This window comes from Cydia pomonella, chromosome 22 (assembly GCF_033807575.1).
Source record: "Cydia pomonella isolate Wapato2018A chromosome 22, ilCydPomo1, whole genome shotgun sequence".
NCBI classification, from domain to species: Eukaryota; Metazoa; Arthropoda; class Insecta; order Lepidoptera; family Tortricidae; genus Cydia; species Cydia pomonella.
In genome coordinates this window covers 10,718,839-10,740,590 of record NC_084724.1, presented here as the reverse complement: position 1 = coordinate 10,740,590, position 21,752 = coordinate 10,718,839, and the positions used below count along the sequence as shown (strand labels likewise).

Here is a 21,752-nt window from a genome sequence, read left to right as displayed (position 1 = left end):
ATAACTGTAGCACAAAGTCGTTTAATTGTTTAATTTTCAAGCAAGAATTACCTCAAAGGAACGTTTCAATTTGCAGGCACCATTCAACTCTGCGTTACAGACACAAAATGAATGCCAAGATCTAATGAAATGCACCGTCTACTTGACATGACATCAAATCATACTGCACCTTATGCCGCCACAAACGAATCGAAAATCAACTCGAAATGTTACCTTCGCTAACAGAAAAAGGAAAATAAACATTCATTGGACATTAATAACTCAAACCGTTCCGAATCGACATCCCCCGTCAAATAATACACAAGCACTCCCCCGCCGGGTGGCCCCTCCTAAACCCCCTTTTATCCAAAACGACGAGAGGCTTCGTCCAATATTATTTCTGTCAATACCCATTTAATGCTGTAGGTTATCAAAATGTATGTTGTTTTTAGCCTACTTGGGTAGGAAACGGAATATTAACAACGTATGTAGAATTGTTTTTGCTGCTTGTAATTTTTTCTGGGGATACTTGAAATTGTTTCACCGCATTGCGCTGTTTAAAACGTTCGTGTACACGAGATTGCGAACATCAAATAAAGAGAGATTTCATTATATTTTTCTGTCCCTTCTTTTATTTCATCTTTCAGCTACGGAAAATGTTAGAAATAAAAAAAAACCCAGAAATTATTGTGTTTTGTTTGTGTAAGTTGACGGCCCTTGTAAACTGGAACTTGGGTTACTTAATCTCTTTGAAATGGCGGCCAAGGTCAAACTAGCGGCCCGTTAAGATGTAGGTTGGCCTAAGACTTATGTAAGTATTTGTTTTTTTTTTTTTTGGACACCCACACATATGACAATCTTCCAGGACCCTTTACGAACGCCTCTCTTTTATGTTTATACATGGAAGTTAAGAAAAATCAAAATAAAGAGTCTGTTTTAAATTCTATAAAAGTAACTCCCTACGGATAGTACGGACCTTCCACTAACAAACGACTTTTCGGGTAGGAGGAACGAGAGACATTTAGGATTTTAGGAACATTGAATTGCCTGAAAATGTATTCCAATAACGGCGAATCTTAAAGTAGGTCTACACTCTCTAGTCTACACCAACAGATAGAGGGTGAGAAAGATACCGGTGTTGACACGCTATCAGTTTATCATTATGCAAATTGACCGTGTTCCGAATGCTCCAATACAATAGATCACGTGGGCGACTCATTAAATTCTCATAAACACGAACTAGACCCGACCGGTTTCGCTTTCGACGGCCGTCTGTCACACCGCGCCGACACTTAGTCTCGAGACCACGATAATGAGAGCACATGGGTGTGAACGGAAAAGAACGATATTTAATTCTAGTTTCAACTCCGAGAGACTAACCACTTTCGTTTTTATCGGGCGCCTGTCACATAGTACGCAAGGCTTATCTCTATTCGTGACTCGATTTATGTGACGGAGCGCATCGACGCGGACGGAAAATGCAAGACGCTTTGGTCTAGTTCAGAGTCTCGGAAACTTGACGAACTAAATACGACTCCGGTTTCGTTTTCGATAGATGTCAGACACGTATACGCCTAATTATGCAGAATATCTCACCGAACATCGACGTTAAGATTAAGATTTTACTAAGGAAATGGCAATATTTGCAACAGTGGTTTGTGCATTCGCATGAAACTTTTGTTTGTTTTATTATATCTTTAGTGTGACTTCCTTGGTCATTGTTGAACAATATTCAGGGTTAATGAATTAGTCAGTATAAGAGAAAATGAGTATGTTTTTAACTTCAATTCGGTCTTATAAAATCCGTCGAGCTGTAAAATATGCGTTGAATGCGATAAAACTCGTATAATTGATTTATTCTGTAATTGGATAAGGCTGGTTACTGCTTTGAAATGTATTTACAACCGACAGGTTTCTTTGATTATTTAACATCTATTGTCTTATTTGTTATCTTATTTTTATACCATCTTGCTTTTGTTCTTTACGAAGCAATCTCTGTGCTAATTTTAACCGCAAATGTCGTCTGTCAATTTCCTTGGTAATCAATAAATTAAGGCGGTTATCACACTGCCGCCGCATTTCGTTGCGACGTGCGGAGCGAAATATTCGCGCGGCGACCATCACGCATCACCGCACCGGTTTTCTCCGTATCTCCGTCCGGAGCTGCGGTGCACGACGATGCTCGATGTGGCAGACCCTGCCGCCCGCACCGCATCTCCGTCCGAAAGCGCGAACCAATGTGCGATTCGCACCTCCGCACGAAGAGGCGGAGTCACTATGTTATAACATGCGCTTTTTCAATCTTGATTCTACAGTACAAAGTTTAAAACGCAGCACTGGACGCCGCTCTGAAGTGCGGAACAGTGTGAAGTGTGTTAGATTTGACACAAAAACAAAATGCGTTTCGGTTGAATGTAATACTTATTATTTCTTGTTGACTCGCGCAAATGGCTTTCATATGTCCGGATGTTCCCCTCCACCGGTCCCAATTCTCAACCTTCATGCAACAATTCAAATTTTGTGAGCAGGTTCAGTAGATAAATAGAAGTTTTCTTTCGTTTAGTTTTTTTTTTTTTCGAAAATGTTCAAAATGGTGGAAATTGGTATAAAAGACTTAAATGCCATTAGGGTCTATGGCACTTAAGCTTGCGACACGCTGTGATAATGACTCAAAGTAGTATTTTTAGTTTTTACTATTTTCAAGCTTGTGAATCTTAACGCGAGGTCTAATACAGCTCACAGTTTAAGACTGCTGATGATTGTATTCCAACGTTGATGACCCATAAATTACGTCGCTTTGTAATATAAACAACCCACATAACAATTACTAGCACATACCTCTCCGTTTCTATGGGCCTTAACAAGTCAACATGACATACAAAAATCACGCATCAAATGAGGTTAATTTAGGGGCTTGATCTATTAGATGCTCTTAACAATAACTAACCATACATGTCCCGTGCATGTACAACTGTACATGTATCTGACATGCTGCACAAAGGCTGAGCAATTAGTGCCCGCACGACACGTTGCGTAACTTGTATCGCCAGCGTCTAATATATGTATACAAGTTTCGCCTTATTGCAGGCGAATAAGGTGCAAACTGTAAACATATCTTTGACGGCCGTTCAGTGCGTATTATGACTACGTACGGGCAGATGTACAGTGTTTGGTGTAACTGGCGGGTGCTGCGGAGTAACAGGGGAATTGATTTAGGCTAGATCTGGTTTCGGTCATCGAAAAGCTGGAGCGAAATATTTTGGGTAGTGTCATCATAATGGATGTATTGCAATGTCCTAGTTGTCTTGATGAATGCTGACAAAGTAAGTGATATAATTGCTATCGTGTTGCCAATGAAATTACTCGTACATACTTTCCAGGGTTAAATCGTTAAAGAGTATTTATTACGGAAATATTTTTCGTCGCATTACTATTATTACGCAGCTGGTCGAATATCAGAGATCTAGCAGCGCCACTATCTTACTCAAACATACGACCGAAGTATGGGCATTTTCATTTTAACTTGTAGGTAATTTAAAACGCGACTTAAATAGTGGTTCAGTAACGTCTAACCGTCATATTCCTGACAAGATGTTTGACATTGACCGCCAGCTTTGTGACGATTACTAACCGGGCGTTAATGGTACACAGTTACAAGTGAAAATTATAGACGTCACTCGACTGTCATCCGGGAATTTCACTAATTTCCCTAAAACGTGTACCGCGACACGCATATTGATTGGTCTGCCTGTCCGTCGTGTCATATATCTCTCGATTGTTGTACACACCCCGGATTTGCATGAGGGAGGCTTTGTGCGTTGCATGACTTGTATGTATATGTGTATGATGCTATTAGGCCGTACAAAGGAATAATGCGGGATTAAGCGGCGCAGACGGGATTGTCTGCCGCAGTGCCGGCTAGTTGTTTTGATTCTTAAGCCTTGCATAGCATAGACACGTGTATACGATTGTTGAATCCTGGCGTCTGGAGATTACCCCTAAATTATGGGATGAGATCGTACAATTTCCATTTTAATTTTGGATCAAGATTCTTGATTAGTCCTTTGGTTAATTCGGGTTTTAAAGCCGGCTTCAATAGCCTAACTAATGGGTTGTCCTAATTTGACTTTTTAATCAGTTACTTACAAATTTGGAAACGGTGTCGTTATAGAATATTGACTTGTTCTTTTCTGTTTATCACTCTAATGTAGCTTGACAGTTTTCTATGAACCCTCAGCTACATTTAACGCTATCTGGGCTAAATTTCTTTATTAACATTGAGATTCACCACAATTTGAAGTTTATACACAATCTATAAAATAAATTGTAGTATAAATAATCTCTCACTCAACTGTACCAGTCTATATAGTCCCATCTGTTGGGCACTCTGACCTCCGTCTGTAATATAGAGAACTAATAGATAGTCTATGTACGACTGTGTCAATAAACTCAACATTTACTATACCTATGTGCACGCCCATACCCTTTCGTACTACCTAATATGAACTAGTTCGATACCTTCTAGAAATACTGAGAAAATTATTCTTATCGGATGTAGGTGACTCATTTGGGTTCTGATTTTAGTCGACACGTGGATTTCATTTTTTATTTAGAAAATGCAATTATCCAAATGTAGATTACATGTGTCATGATAGTAATTTTTTTATATACTAGGTCGGTGGGAAACAAGCTTACGGCCCGCCTGATGGTAAGCAATCTCCGTAGCTTATGTACGCCTGCAACTCCAGAGGAGTTACATGCGCGTTGCCGACCCTAACAACCCTCCCTCCCCTCGTTGAGCTCTGACAACCTTACTCACCGGCAGAAACACAACACTATGAGTAGGATCTAGTGTTATTTGGCTGCGGTTTTCTGTAAGGTGGAGGTACTTCCCCAGTTGGGCTCTGCTCTAGATCTGGAATGACATCCGCTGTGTTGTGCCCTACCACACAAAGCGAGATGACATTCACAATGCCCATACCTCTCTTGTGGACGTAGTTTAAGGACGTACCCGGGTCCAAAAATTGTTATCGTCATCTTCTTTTTGTAGGCATTATTATTAATTTATTAGACATATTTTTTTATTCAAGAAATTACACAGTATGACAGTTATATTATAACCAATCCACTGTAGAATTCATATAAACGGGTATACAATTATGTAATCAATAATATAACAAAGACATTAAAAATACAAATCTAATACATAACAGATGACTCACATTTATCCATCGCCTCACAGAACTTCAACATTCACTACAGATAATAGACCAACCACTTGCAAAAACATCACATTCCGGTGCTGATGCGAGGAGAGCGTTAATCAGTTGAAGAGCGCGGACCAGAGGAGACTTACTATAGGACACAGTGCCTGTTCTAGGTGCAGCCATTAGCTGACGCATTCGTGGTGGGAAAAATAAATTTGGCCTTTACATCATTCTTAGAATAGAATAGAATAATTTTTATTCGTAAACACAAACAAGACACATTATATTAAATAATATAACAAAAACAAAGAAAGTGTAAAGTGCCACGAAATGGCCTCATCTCAGCGTGTTGTTGGTGGCTTCCAGCGCTGATCTTCAGATGAGACCAACAACAAGTGAGAAAAATCCCGAAAGGTAACAGAGGAAAAATACATAAAATAATATAGAGTGAACAAATTGAAAAATAGATAAAAAGAACGACTAAGTAAAGATTATTTATATATCAAGCATCGTAAACATAACACTGTATCGGTCCGGTCCAACCATACCTTCTTATGGGATCTTATTATCTGGCAACGCCAACACATTAATTTTTGTTACGAAATAGTAATATTATAGTTAAGTTAATTCAACTCCCTTAAATAAGGAATGATGTGGCGCTGACTCAGTAATATTTAATATCTTTCTAATCTGGTCCTAGCTAAGCCAATAATAACTTGAATCGATAAATTGTCACGCTAAGCCGACATTATTAGTGGTTTCGATCGCGACTGTAATCTAGGCGTGTAGGTGTTAAATAATGTGCTTTGTTTTAGTGAAATTTAGTTATTTATTTATTATTTTGACATTTAAAATATCGCGTACCTACGCAGTACAACGAAAGCATAAACTTCTCCCAATGTTTTGTATACTGGGGAGGTTTTTGTCTAAGTGTCTTTTGACGGATAGGATGATAGTAGTTTAACATAGTTCTTCTGTTTCAAACTGTACTGTGTTTTTTCAGCAGATTCCTTTCTGAGTTGTGTTACATGAATTTCTATAGCACAGTGTATGAAAAAAATGTACCAATTCAACTAAATTGTTGACGGTCGAATAATAAATAATTTAATCTTATCCAACTACGGACGGGTTATTTGGAGACCTTTAATCAGTATTTGAAAGTAACCTACAGTATTTTCGAATCTGCTGAGTTAAGGCCTCTTTGACTCCTAGTCAAAATGTTACTTTTAACGAAATTATTGGTCGCATCAAGGGTGGGCTCTTAACTCGTGTATTAGTCTCTCACACATAACGATGTTTTCCTTCGTAAATTACAGCCTAAAAGGTTCCAAACCCATTTGCCAACGAACAGCACTCTGGCACCTCTCCATTGCCGAATAAGGCCCGGCAGCATGACAACAGCCAATTAACTACCCTCCCCAAGCTCGTATATGATACTTTCATTTCCACTTTCAACCTTAATTTGTAACTTTTAGAGTTGGATTTGGAAAATCAATGTCGTAAAGATTATAGTGCGACAAGGCCGCTCATGTCCATGGTATTTCTCTAGTGGACTGCAACATTATTCTACCAGTCAGTAACGTCCAGGGGTGTTATAGTTAGTACGGCGTGAAGAGATTCGACGTTGCCAGACGTTGATAGGTGTAAGTTTGCTCTCCTATTGCGTATAGTTGCCACGGATCTAAGGGTCAAGTTTATACAGGTAGGATAGGTTTTATTCGCTTGTGTTCAGTAGGCAATGGGAACACATTAGGCGCGCGATAACTGGTGCATTAGCCTAATCGCACCGTCGCTTCGGATCTTAATTAAATATTCATTAAATGCATCGCCTCGGGGGTTAGGCTACACGGGCTAATGTTTCGATTCTAGAACATTATGCGATAGAATAATGTCTACCTAAATAAAGATTTAACAAATGTCGCATTGAGACATAACATGGGTATGTTGATCGATTTTATCGCAAAGCAAACATACCCCAGGATGACGATATAGGACATATTCATATTCCTTTATTGATAAAATTACAAATTTTACATGTCAAAAGGTAATACAATATATAATTAGGTCGATGTCAATTTAAGTACAATTAAGATAATAAATAATAATAATCAAATTCAATTACAGTAAAATAAAACAGTACAAAAACAGTATAAAAATAATCAAAACAATTCAAATATCCACTAAATTAAATTAAATCATTATTATAATATTCTGACATGTCATAATAGGCTCTACATGTCTCAGGTGAGACATGTAGAGTATATGTTGAAGTATATATTTGGAATCTTTACGAATAATGGTTACCGGATAAAATATCTTCTTGACACTTCAACCTAACATAGTTATCTCTTGTTCTAGCACCGAGGATGGAGAAGGCGAAGGCGTACATAAAGAGCTCGCTAAGCGCGTCGCGGCCGGCGTCCCCGCGCGACAAGCCCGCGGCGCCCGCTGAGGACGCCCGCGTGTGCTTCGTGTGCGGCGGCGCCGGCTTCAACGACCAGTATACCGTCAGAGTGAAGCCCGACCCTCAGGTGAGACACGTACAGAGCTTGAAGTCGGCGTCCCTTTGCGACAAGCTCGCGGCGCCCGCCGAGGACGCCCGCGTGTGCTTGTGTGCGGCGGCGCCGGCTTCAACGACCAGTATACCGTCAGAGTGAAGCTCGACCCTCAGGTGAGACACGTACAGAGCTCGAAGTCGGCGTCCCTTCGCGACAAGCTCGCGGCGCCCGCCGAGGACGCTCGCGTGTGCTTCGTGTGCCGCGGCGCCGGCTTCAACGACCAGTATACCGTCAGAGTGAAGCCCGACCCTCAGGTGAAACACGTACAGAGCTCGCGGTCGGCGTCCCGTCGCGAAAAGCTCGCGGCGCCCGCCGAGATCGCCCGCGTGTGCTTCGTGTGCGGCGGCGCCGCCTTCAACGACCAGTATACTGTCAGAGTGAAGCCCGACCCTCAGGTGAGACACGTACAGAGCACAAAAGAGGCTATAATTATGTCCATTAGGCATAGTTCCATGATGCCACAGTGATGCATTTTGCTGTGTGTTCTGATCGGCTTCAACGTCTTTACACATCGCAACTAGCCAAATAAACAAATTCTTCTAATACTTCGTGGCCACATGTCAGCCTCTATCTACTAACTCGATCTAAGCCAGATACTACGGAGACGTGTTGCTGTGCATTCATTTCCCTTTAGTAGAATTCCTTTCATTCTAGTTGAAAATTCTTTAGGCGGGTTAAGCGGTTAAATCTGATCTGTGATTGCCATTTGGCACGAATGTTTCTAATGGGTAATCAACTCATCATATCAATGAATATATAAAACAGAAACTACCCAAATAATTACGACTCGCCTTAAACATTGTTCGCTTTTCATTAGTGACCTCAAAAAAAACCGCACACGTAACGTATCGTAGGTCAAGCGTTAAACCGAATATTTAATAAAGTTATTTAAAAACAGTTGAAAAATAGTTCAGTTGTGACACGTCACATACTGGACGTCAATCTTATATGAAACAACACATTCATCAAATCTCCACCCAAACATTTTTAGAAATCACTCAATCAAACCACTTGACCATTCAATGTCGATGCAAATTACCGCCTATCGCGAAACCGGTTAAAGGCGGTTAGCTGTTAGCGCGACAAGTAAAACGATTGACTTTAGACACGAGACAATTGACACCGACGCGCCGCCGCGAGTTGACGACCGAGCCAAGCATTCGGAGAAACAGATTCTTAGGCTTGCCCGTTTTAATTACCTACAGAATAGTATGAAATGTAATAGAGGTATTTGGGAACAAAACATTGTGCCTGACATTTGTTTGCCTATAAAACTGTATATCGATGAAATCGAATCGATGTAATTTAACCTTTTGAACGCCAGAACAACTAAAGGCGTCGTGCCCACAGCGCCAAGGTAGGTGTTATGGCGAACGCTGTCAAAGTAACCTTCACCATTTCGAGTAAGGTTTACATTAGCTCGCTTGCGCTCGGGATTTTGGCGTTTGAATGATGTTTGTATTTATGGCATAAAGTGTTCAAAGGCACAGACATAATACACAGAGACCGATAGTCGCCATGCGACTAATCTGCCAAAAGTGAAGCCGAAATACAATCGACGTGTGCGTTGTGCCGAGCAGTTGGTAGTCGGACCAGGGCTATTACCGCAAAAATCGAATTTCGTCAATTGCGGGCATTTTTCTCTGTCACTCAAATTACATCTTATTGAGAGTAAAAGAGAAAGATCCCCGCAATTTGCGAATTTCGCATTTCGCGGTAGGCCCCCTGCTCAAACCAAGAGAACATTACATGATGACTTGAACGTACGGTCACAGACTTAGGGTCAAACTAATTTAGCTGTCAATACTAACGGTATGCAATGTCCAATGTAAAGTAAACCCTAAATTCAACAATTAAAGTCCGTGACTGTACTCTAGCGTCTGGTTGTGCCGGATCAAGCCAAATTTTAAATTAGACTTGGAAAAATAACTTGAAATATCTTGTATTTGAAACAGTCAACGTTGACGCAGCGATATACTTAAACAAAATACTACCGACACAGAGCCATCAATCGCCGTATGATTCGCAAGACAAACGATCCTAAACAAACAAGAGTTCATCATCGGCGTGTAAAAACATCGCAGGTAAACCTTTACGAGAGTTGACCTTTACGAAGGTACTGACCTAAACTAACTTGGCTAAAACAATATGTTAAACAGTGAACACGTTTTCGGAAGAATACAATGATGATAGTGCTAGGATACTTTCCATTTTTGTCCGAGGGTAGCCGAAGGCTTCCGTTTCAGCTTGGACAAAATTGATTTCTTATGTCCGCATGTCCTCTTCTGCAGGCCGTATTTCTCAACCGATTGACTTGAAATTTTGCGAGGAAGTCCGATAATTTTATACATTTTTTGTTGATGAAGTTTTGGCAGATTTTTAAATACATTAGCTAACTACTACTCACGGAAGTCAAGGATAATGACCAAATGTTGACTATGGAACTTGTAAAATAGGTGATTGGAGTTTCTTCTCGTTCTAAGTTTATGCAAAATTTTAAATCGACTTCTAAAAAGGAGGAGAATGTAATAGGAAAACTTTCGTAAACCGTGCAATTCAATAAAATGATAACTAAACGACGCCTGACTGACTTTAATGAGTAACCGGCAGCGTCATGTTCACGACGTGATACGAGTCACGTAAATTGGACTCCTATAAATTCCGTGAATTCATTAATCGGGACATGTTGGCATGCATTCGACACGAGTGAAATGACATGGCGTTTACGTTTTACGCTACACGGTGCCAGATTATTAAACTTTCAAGCTTAATAGATACACGGAAAAAGATTCCAGGATATTCTCAATTCCAGACATATTATCTTGAAAATATTTCCTCGTGACAAGTATTTATATTTTTTATCAAAAATATTATTCTTCGCTTTATAAGGCCACGTTTTTTTAATATAGAAATACAAAAATGTGTTGTGTCACGAGTATTTACTTCAAAGAGAATTTAGAAATCAGAAGCATGCAGTACAGTCAGCTGCAGATATACTTGCCCCATAACTATTAGGCGAGATGTACGACTTCTTAGGTTAACTCTCTACCTATATTATAAGAAAAATCTCCCAAGTTGTCCCATCGCAGCAGTTCAGCCTATCAGTCAATAACTCAATCTTTCACGGAACTGTTCTATATGTAAAGATAATTGTGCACCGTGGGATCAATGTATCAGCAACGTCGGTTCCCAGACGAAAAACGCCATAACGTCACCGCTTCGTAGAAAACCATTAAATTAACGCGGGGAATTTTCCCATAAAGCTTTCTCATGGCCCCCTTGGAGTATGATAGTTATGATAATTCCGGAACAGGACCTCGATCAGGTTGTCAGTGTTCCTGGTAATGTTGGTATCTTAAATACCTGCACTTACCTTGATTATCTTGTAAACTTTAGCAAGTATAGTTGAAACGACCTACTGAAACGCGTCAGACAGGTGTCATTGGCATAATATGGCGATACGTTTGACTTTGACGACCTGTCTGTCTGGCCTAGTGGGTAGTGACCCCGGCTATGAAGCCGATGGTCCCGGGTTCAAATGCCCTTACTAAGTAGTATTTATTCGTGTAATGAGCCTGGATATTTTGTTCCTGAGAATCCTGAGTCATGGGTGCTATGTATTAAAGTATTTATAAATATGTATACCAAACCAAAAGGGTACTTATTGTCATGTCGGTTGTTAGTAAGACTATTTCCATAAAGTCTCAATTTGAAATCAACTTTATCGACAGCCGACAATGTAGTACCTTTTATTTACGTATATGTTTTTAGTTGAAAACGTCACATATATGTCGTTGTCTGTTACAGACTATTTAAACAGTGTCAGGTAATTTTTCATCAACACAAGCCTTATTGAGCTATTTTGGGTCTTTGTCAATTTGTGTAATTATTGTCCTATAATATTTATTTATTTATGTCAGGTTGTTGTTTTTATAACGCTATCGCCTTAAGTAAATTAAGTAATTAAACACTAATAACTGAGAAGTGTACTGTCTTGTCGCAAGCGTTGTTTTACACTTATTCTAATAGTGTAGTGTACCTATACCAAAATTTGCTTCCTCTTATTTCATAGAAACTCAGAAATTAATAAGTCATGTCGTAATTTTCTTAAGAACCCTAGATTCAAGCTTGTAAACGTGCAAATTTTTGCGAAACAAAGTTAAGAAATTTTCAATTTTCCTGCTCTGCCTCGGTTGGAAAGTTTACAAATGATTCATAATTCGGCACGTTTTGAGGTAGCCCCGCTGTAGAGGTAAAACAAGAACTCGCCATTTCGAATCCCAAATTGGACTGTGCCATTTATATGGCTGCTCGTGTAATGCTGGGTGTAGACGTGCGAGCGGATCGTGTTTCGTGTTATTTTATTTTAGCCTGCTGGGCCAATGGCTTCTTCTTTTTCCAATTGTCTCGGCTGAGTGGATAAATGTATTGAGTACCTGTCACTCGATAATTGCGAGTGTTTGTTATTCGATTTGTAGAATTGTATGTAAGTGCTGTGTAATAGGTTCACTCTCTTCTGTAGCGTAGATAAATGTTTGTGGAACATAGAATTGATAGAATACATTTAAGACAATCGCCAAGTGGATGTATCCATCCTCCGTCTGTCGTTGTTTTATTGTGTCTTCTCCGTCTGTTTTGTTGTGTCTTGCGTTCTTGCTAGTATTTTCATGTAGGTTCCTCTTTTGCACAATGTTAGACACTATTGCTTTCTGTATGAAACAAATTGTCACCCTTGGCCTTTGTCATGGTGATAAATTGATAATTCTTGTATTTCATAATAATTTTTTTGGTATCTTTATTCTTTGGGTGGCATTTGCATGTCTACACGCAGCTTTATGCACGTAGCCCTATACTTGATCGTGTTTATGTTTATGCTAGTTTTTCAGTTATTCGCACTACCCCATTCAACGAAGGGTATTTTTGTATGGTCCAATAATTCTCCTGTCGGTATCTGTGAACTGAACATCTTAGTTTTATACTCATGTGCAGTATTTTATAGAATCTTAAGTTTACCACAGTCAATATAGATGGATTAACGAAAGCTGGCGCAAATTTAAAAAAATTGAAAGTTGGGTACAAATTACGGGCCAGCTCTTACGGATCTACCTATGAACTTATTCATAAAGTGGAAGTCATCGCCGCTCCCCTCCGCCATCTAATTACTTAACAAACTATCCACTCTTTAGTTTACCTACTTAATTTGAACTGCTTGGTTCACCCCTTAGGATTAGCATAAGATAAGGTGAAACGCAACTCGTCATATACATTGCAAATTAGTTTGTAAACTGACTAATTACCGCGTATGACTAGTTTCTGTCGGACACTAACATTAAACCCATCCGATAAAGCCGTCCGACGATTTTATGGACATAGTTTATATGACAACGGCTTCGTTTATTGGCGTACAAACCTGTCGCATGAGTCACCCAGGCCGTTAGTCAACTTTTACCGCTACTGCCCTTAAAGTTTGACTGATACCAGCTAATGAGCTGCGTTGGGTGGTTAATGCCCCGCGAAGCGGTTTCAGTGAGATATTCAACAAATTACAGTAATTGGCGCAAGTATAGGCTTATAAGTATATACTATATAGAGTCTCAAAAGTAATTGGGTTTTTCGTAAATGCTCAGTTCTTTTGTGTAACAACCCACATAATTTTGTGTTAATACATTAATGAACCAAAAGACAACGATTTCGCAATCCTACGGGCCCCAAGGAAAATCTCTTGACCTGAAGGCTCTATAGACAACAGTACAGATTCGATTTTCTGTTGAGCCAGTGGAATTTGACATATAATTAGCGCCCATATTAACAGCAAGACAGTAAACATCTGATCTGTTAATACTAAAATTCAGATAAGTTTATTGCGGTCGTTGCAAACCACCATGACTGTCCCCAACAACAATCTCAATCTCCACTTTTGTTACAGAGTACCGAGCCATACTTCCCATTCCTCGGCGCCCACGCGCCTCCGACCGGCTACCGGAGCGAGAGCACCGACGAGGAGGGCACCGTGCGCTGCTGCTGTGTCTGCTACACCTTCCTGCGTCAGCAATGGGAGCAGTACGACCGCGAGAACAAGCCGCACAGTCAGCGCTTCTACTGGATGAAGAGGCTCGACGGGAAACCGTTCATCGGTAAGTTGTTATGTAGCATAATTCTGTCATTGGGAGTGGAGGATGCGAGCTGAAGATCGAGCTCAATGGCGTACCATGGGAGAGGTCTTGGTCCAATAGTGGACAGCAACAGTACAGGTTGATGAGTGATGAATGAAACTTCGCCAAAAACCTCAGTTTTTGTCCTCGGAGTTCGACAATTCGCTGCCTTAGTAACACACACACTGATATTTTTTGTTGATTGACATACATAATAAATTCAGGACTTTCAGGAATTCTCTCCACCGTTCTTTTGGCTACTATCTCACTAGTTCTAATTCCCTACCGACACAGTGCAAACACTAGATATTTGTGACTTGGAAATACACGAATTTATCACTGCCCCAGTTCGGTCTGCCACCATAACTTGGCACGTTGTTTCATCGACGTACATATACGACTAATGTTCAAGCACACAATTTAGTACCCTACAAACCTAGCCATATGATTTTGGGCTCTGTTTAAAGCTCCCAGAGTCGTTATTTACTAACGTCGTTATTTGACAGAAATGGGTCTAAAATTTTTGCGGCATTAAATGTTCCGCATTGCTTTGAGCTTACCGATTTACTTCCTAATTCCATTTTCATGAGTTACTTGTTTGTTAAATGTTCTGATTGTTACTTATTGTGCCAGTCTGTGAGCTTTGCCAATCGTGCTGATTATGAAATAATAATATTAAACATATTTAAAATTAGAACTGACATTAAGAACGCAGTTTGAACAGCTCCGTATTTTGAATAGAATGACTAGCTAGCACGATCACATTTGTAGGTATATCCGGTAATATATCACCGCAAAAGTTTAAACTTTCGCACGCGATTGCCTTTTTTAGCGCATGACACCGACTTCCACAAAAAGGCACCATGTACGCATGTACCCCTATTGTCTTATTACGTTTTAGTCGGCATAGAGCACGTCATCGAGCATTATGGTGGCACAATACATGTGTGTCACGGCACGAAAAACGCCTGTGTTTGATTGCGACCCATTGTGCCAGCCGCCATTGTCTGATATTAACTGTTATTTAGGCTTATTTCCTTGGCCTATAATCTTTTCTGAAATATTGCTTAGCTCCATTACTATAATTTTCTATGAGGTTATTTACGGACTTCTATTTTATCAATTATCTATTGGTAAATTCTCTTAGCATGTTACTTGTGAGGTTGTAATTTCTGTTCGTAACTTCGTATATCGGTCCCGTTTGCTGTTGGAAAATGACTCTCCACATTCTATGTTCTAGCTCTCTTATAGGCAGAGGCAAAGTGAAACAAGGAGCACAAGCTTCTTTCCACCAGGCTGCTAGGATTACTGCCCTCCTTGTAGCACTCCAGTCGTGTTTCGCCACAGCGCAACGTCACTACACCAATTGCTATTGGTTCAAATACTAATTGGCAATATGAATGTTTGGTTGACTACTTTTACGTGACATAGAAAGTTCAAACAGTTCCAAGTAGTCCCACGCGACGTTTGTCATGTACCCTTAAATACTATCCTGTCATCTCAACCGTTGTTGTCATAATGATATATTTGAACTGAAATCAATGTATCCAGCGACAATAAATTCGAACGAGCGGACGCAGCGTGGGCTGAGATTGCGCGGCCCGTACAATGTTGCTGAAATATGCTCGGTGGTGATATGGCACGCTGTACATATTGCCATGTGAGATGTTGATTGCGAATGTTGGAGTTTTCTTCTTAGTCAGCAAATAGCAAGGCGTAGTTTATTTATCATATCCTTAATGTGAAGGCACATTGGGGAAACTACAAATTGTTACAAGTATGGTACTCTAGATAAAGTACTTCATCGACGAATTAACATATACTGGTGTGAGAGTCTTTAAAATGTCGTGGGCATTTTTCACATTGATTACCTTTATCGCAAAGGAATAGTACATTGTGCAACGAGGGGGGTAAGTGAAATTTCGTAAGCGAGGGTGGTAATTCCCGACAGCCGGAGGCTGGAGGGAATTAAAGACCCGAGGTTGCAATATTCTTATCCCCGGAGTTACACACAATGTTTTTCATCACACTTGCGAAGAAAAAACTAAATTATAAGCGAAATAATTCTTAAATACGGTGACATTTCAAACATTCGTCCGCCATATTGTCATTCTTTGACAGGTTAGGCATCGAAGGCACAGACCTATTCGGCATTCAGCCACGATTGAAAATTATGTAAAAATATTCTAAACTGCTATTAAATTAAATATTTTAAACATAAAAAACATTAAGTTATTAACGGCAGTAATTTAAAGTAAAACTCATCTACACTACGTGGTTTCTATGAATTCGTGACATAATAAAAAATAAAAAGTTATAACTCCCTAGGGAGTTATAGCTTTTTTTTCACAATCCATAACTCCCGCGGGAACAATATAGGCCCTTGTCCTTTAGTACAGCTGTTTGAAATAAGAAAGAAGATCGAGCAAGTGTGTTGAAAAAGTCTATACGTCTATAAAGACACAACTTAAATGAAAGTTTGTGGGTGTAACGTTTTACTGTACTTATATTACCTTCACTTTGGTTCTAGACCGATATGTAGTCCAAAGAAAAATACTCCTCATATGACTCAACCTAGGCTTTATTGCTAATCACACCAATGTTGGGATCCGTTGCGTGTATCTTTATCACATCCCCAGCGATTGTGGGATCGAAGCTGGATTTACGATTGTCTCTATAAAACGGTTGCAACAATGTTGCCATTTCAATGGTAGTCTACAGTTTGCACTAGAAGTAACTGTGTTAAAGAAATTCTCGATCTACGACAATTTAAAACGCTGTTCGGTAAATAGGTGAAAAAAAAAAAAAAAAAACAGGTGAGACGAAAGGGCTTCTTCTCCACTGGCTTGGCCACCTCGAAAGGATACCCTAGATAGGAGATCGATCAGTCAAAAGAGCATACTTGGGTCGACCAACTGGACGCCGTCCTGTTGGTCATCCTAAATATCGTTGGGCGGATACAGTGGAGGTAGACCTCCGTGAGCTCGGCGTCGGCGAAAGCTGACGTGAATTCGCTCAGGATCGAGCAAAATGGCGGACTGTTGTGTTGGAGGCCAAAACTCATTTTGGGTCATCGCGCCAGCGAAGTGAGTTCGAAAAAAAATCAGACGGCGGTAGCAACTAGACACTAACCTAGATCGTTTACCACCCTATCTGATGGTATATCCGTACTTGACGGGAAGAAGTTGATAACTCGTGATATAAAATTGAAGAAATTTGAACGTCATGTAATTGTATTTTTAGTTTCATTTCTTTAATTTATATCTAGAGTTAACCAGTTCTGCCCGCCCTGTACACCTATATTATATCGGTGACATATTAAATATGTTAAAACGGGTCACTCACATATTTTAAGTCGAAATCGCTCGACACCACTCCTCCTGACGACACTAGGTACGGAGTTTTGTTATGTCTGTGACGCTATATCAAGTTTTAATATCACAAACGTTAATCCACCACCACCTCCGCCAAAACAAACAATTCGTTAGGATCACCTAAGAGGATCTCCGAGGTAATTAATTATATTGTACGATTGTCTTATTAGATCCCCTAGGACAACTAAGTGATCTCATTGGACTGTTACTGCTCGACTTCTCCTGCTGACTGTACAACTATAGACGCGAATATACACTGTCGTGCCAATAGCGTAAAACGTACTGAGATGCACTGAGTTTTTGCGAGCAATCCCCGGTGATGGAAACAAATGGCTCCGCGGACCTGATGCCACTATGTAGACAGTAGTAAAATACCGACGTACAGAGGAAGCTGACTGTCAAAACATATAGTAGACGGATTTGGATAGCCTAAATTAACTTTTTAGAAACTTATTCGAAACCGGGCTTTCTCTTCCCTGCTAGGTGGGATCAAAGTGGCACTTTTCTGTTCTAGGTCACTATTTTTGTTTTCCTTTTAAACAATTTTTTAGCTTCATAATATTTTGAAACATATTTAATAGGTGATGTGAAAAGCAGTATGTGTCACTTGAGCGTTAACTCTTGAATCCCTCATTACGCTCTGGATTCTATTTTGGGTACCTTCGCTTCGTTCAGGATTCAATGTACGCCCTCGCCGTTAATATGTCATTTTGCTCTCTTATTGTGACACAATGTACTACAGCGACTCGAAAGACAGTTTTACGTCACAGAAAAAAGCATGTCTAACATTTTAGAAAGCTTTACATCGAAAGAAATTACTGGAATTAGGACATACATAGTTAAATATGATGATGATTGCTTGCGGTAAAACACTTTATCAACTTTCGTTCAACAAAGTCGCATGAAATTAGGCGAGCAGAGAAGGTTCTCCTTCCACCGCCAGTTTTATGTAACATGTAACTGGACAACTTTCCGAGCCATTTGGCTAAGTAACCGAATCCAATAAGGGCGGATAATCGTATCGTTTCCGAACCTACATAACACCCTGAGCAAACTCCGCTTTGTTTATGGAACAATTACGTACACCTTCTCATTTGTAAAAGGAAATATTAAGCATTGTTAGCTACAAGGTTTATTTGGGTACAGTACAGTCAAGGGTAAAATTATCGATGCGACCTATTTACAATAAAGATGTATGGAATTAGGCATTAAGTAGTATTATTTTTCACTCCATTTGGAGGTGCCTGACATAACCAAAAATGCTTGTAAATTTAACTTGATATTATGTGAATTTGAGGCCAATTTAAATTTACACTATGATATTAAAATTATATCAATATGAAGTCGGTGGCACATGCATTTCGCTCGTACTTAACCTTACATGCATTGGCACGAACGGGACGCACGGGCGACATCCATCATTTACATACAAATTTACTCGTGTTACAGGAGACACCCGGTATCAGGCTGACGCAACTAGGAACAAAATAAGTTTTGTATGGAACTTGTTTCGCAAATCTTTGCCAACGAAGAAAAATAAAACGTCAGTGCTATTTATTCTGTCAAGTTTACATCAAGTCAACTGTCAGCCTAATTGTTTTGTTTGTTATGAAGGCTTCAATGTTTTGTTCGGGTATTTCGTGCAATTTCTTTATTATTTAGGGAAAATATCGAAAATAGTGAACCGTGATCAGAGTAAAGAGCGACTTTGTTATAATGCCACCGAGAAAATGGTTTACTAAGTGTGAAATATGTGGCAAGCCAGCCACTCGAGAAAATCACGAAAAAAGGGATTTTATGGCGAAATTTCCCTTGGATAAAGACCGGTACGTATTGCTTTAGATACTTTTGACCTTATTTTGGTGCAGCAGGCTTTAAACACATCGAAAATTTGATATTTTATATTATTTTTAGTTGTGAACTAGGGATGTACTAAAACTATCGATAATTGTATGTTTATTTGTATATCAGTGTAAGTAATTAAATAAAATATGTCCTGAGAACTTGCATGCAATATGACACAAAATTTATTCGTCGAAGATTTTCAGTGGAAAATTATATATCATCTATGCATTAATGGTCATTATTTGACATATTTTTTTTTAATCTAGTATATATTTAATATATTAATCTGAAATGTAAGTAAATTAATCTCTCTTTTTGTGATCAATAAAAAATATTATACGACATTATTACACAAATTGACTTAATCCCATAGGAAGCTCAATAAGACATGTGTTGTGGGTACTTAGACAACGATATATACATAGAAAACACACATGACTCAGGAACAAATACGCATCACACAAATAAATGCCCGCACCATAATTTGAACCTGGGACCATCGGCTTCATAGGCAGGGTTACTGCCCAGTAGGCCAGACCGGTTCTCATGACAGACATATAAATACATAAAAAGTTAGAGCATTGATAAAGGGTTGTTGATAACTGGATGCCGAAAAACATGATTTATAGATGCATATTAGCGCTAAATAATCAGTTGATCATCTCATTAGCAAATACTTGGAATATAAACTGTAGATAAAGTCATATTTGTCCAAGGCTGTATGTTTTCAGATGCAGCCAGTGGGTCAAATTTGTTGGGAACGAAGACCTGACGATACATCTTCCCATAGAAAAGTAACATTTATTGAAACATGTATGTGCAGAACATTTTGAAAATAAAGCTTTGAAAATAAATAAAAAAACACTACTTAAAAACTGTTTTAAAATAATTCGGGTCCACATTAAGCCCGACCAGATATTAGTCCACTCAAAGAACTATCCACTATATAACATACAACTTAAATGTGAACTCGATGCTAACCTGATTTCGAGTACAAAATTTGTAGACAGGAGCCTATGTTTCAACCCTCCCCATTTTATCGATATCGATAAGAATCGCAAGCGTGTAGCGTACTACACTATTTAAATCGGTTATGTTGGTATTATGGTTCCTTGACAGTTCTTTGTCGTAGATTTTGGTAATAATTTGCGAAACAAACCGAGTCCACTCGCTAGTATGGAAGTCCCGTCTCTTAAAACGTAGTGATTATATGCTCTTTGCCCGGTATATTCGCGTACATTAGGTTCGCTGGCAACTTCAAGCTCGACAAGGCTTTTTTCCTTGTGGCCCAAACGAACGATAGAACAGAAATAGAATACATGATCCCGTAATCCTACACGTCCCTGGTCTTGTCAAACATTTTCCGATATAATCCCTTCGGTCCTTTGTGTCACTCGAGATTTCGTCCGAAGTAACCGAGCTACGGCCTTCGGGTATGGCCGCTATTGTCGGCCAGATTGTAATCTCAATTCCTCACAGGGCTTGTTTGAGTCGAACAATTTAGCCATCCAGTGTAATGTAATCTGTTACCAGTGATCGGCGTTTTGGTTGCTACACCGCGGGATATCAAGATTCAGCTGAAATGGTAACCTCGTGGCACTTTATACTTCCTTTGTTTTTGTTATATCATGTAATTTAATGTGTCTTGTTTGTGTCTACGAATAAAAATTATTCTATTCTATTCTAATATGGATACCCCACTAAGCAAGCAATGCCTTTAAATCGTTTGAAAAAATGCAGTTCAAGTGCAGGTAATATATTTATAAAATAAGCAGTTATTAAGATCATTTACCCCGAGTTGCACCCAAACTGCCGACAGGTTGTAATTTATTCTCGAGATTACGATACGTAGTATTGACTTTTGGCGTAGTCAGAAGATTTGACACTTCAAGAGATAGCATTGATGTGGAATAAGGTGTAATATGGTTTCAAGTAATAAAATTATCAGGTAACTCGGCTAAAAGACACTAAAACTGACTATCACCAGATAACTAATTATCACCGAATAGCCAAGGTGCTTGCTATGCTTATCCCTACCATGTAAATATGAAGTGTTACCACCGATATTGCGGGTTTCCTAGTACCTATATACGGTGCGATGACTTACATCGAGTAAATTGCATACGCCAGCGACGCGCTCGAATCGCTCGCTCATCGAACAGAAAGAAACGAGCTGCTCGGAACCTGATCGCCCCCTAGATTACCGCAACGTAATACACCCCTCTCCCCAAGCCTGAGGGCTGATTGACGAACATAACTTTTTTACTCCATTTTAGTAGCGCGTGATGGACATGAGGCTTACTGAATGAAAGAGTTAAAATGGAAAAACCAACTCTCATATCCACTTTGTTCAGGAACGAAACTCGGAAAACGTTTGTTTTAGTTAGATTTTTTTCCATTTGAATGACCGACAGACGAAAAATAGATAGAGTTAGATCAAGATAAGTCTGCAACGATTTTGATAGCACATGCAGTGCTAGTGTTTTTAAACGTCGAACTTCTATGAAAAGATGACGTATAAATAACACTTGCACTGCGTTTGCTAACAAAATCGCTGCAGACTTATCTTGGTCACACTCTAGAAGCAACTGATTCAAAGAAGGGAGCATAGCAGATAGTAGATAGAGTAATCGAAAT

At 39.5% G+C, this 21,752-nt stretch overlaps 1 protein-coding gene across 1 annotated transcript in view; it reads left to right on the top strand.

Moving 5' to 3' along the window:
• Window positions 1–21,752, top strand: part of LOC133530292 (uncharacterized) — a 214,746-nt gene that overhangs the window by 40,751 nt on the left and 152,243 nt on the right. Inside the window, exons 2-3 of the mRNA XM_061868190.1 lie at window positions 7,545–7,717; window positions 13,671–13,878. Coding sequence (XP_061724174.1) covers window positions 7,545–7,717; window positions 13,671–13,878 — 381 coding nt within the window. The remainder of the gene's footprint in view (window positions 1–7,544; window positions 7,718–13,670; window positions 13,879–21,752) is intronic.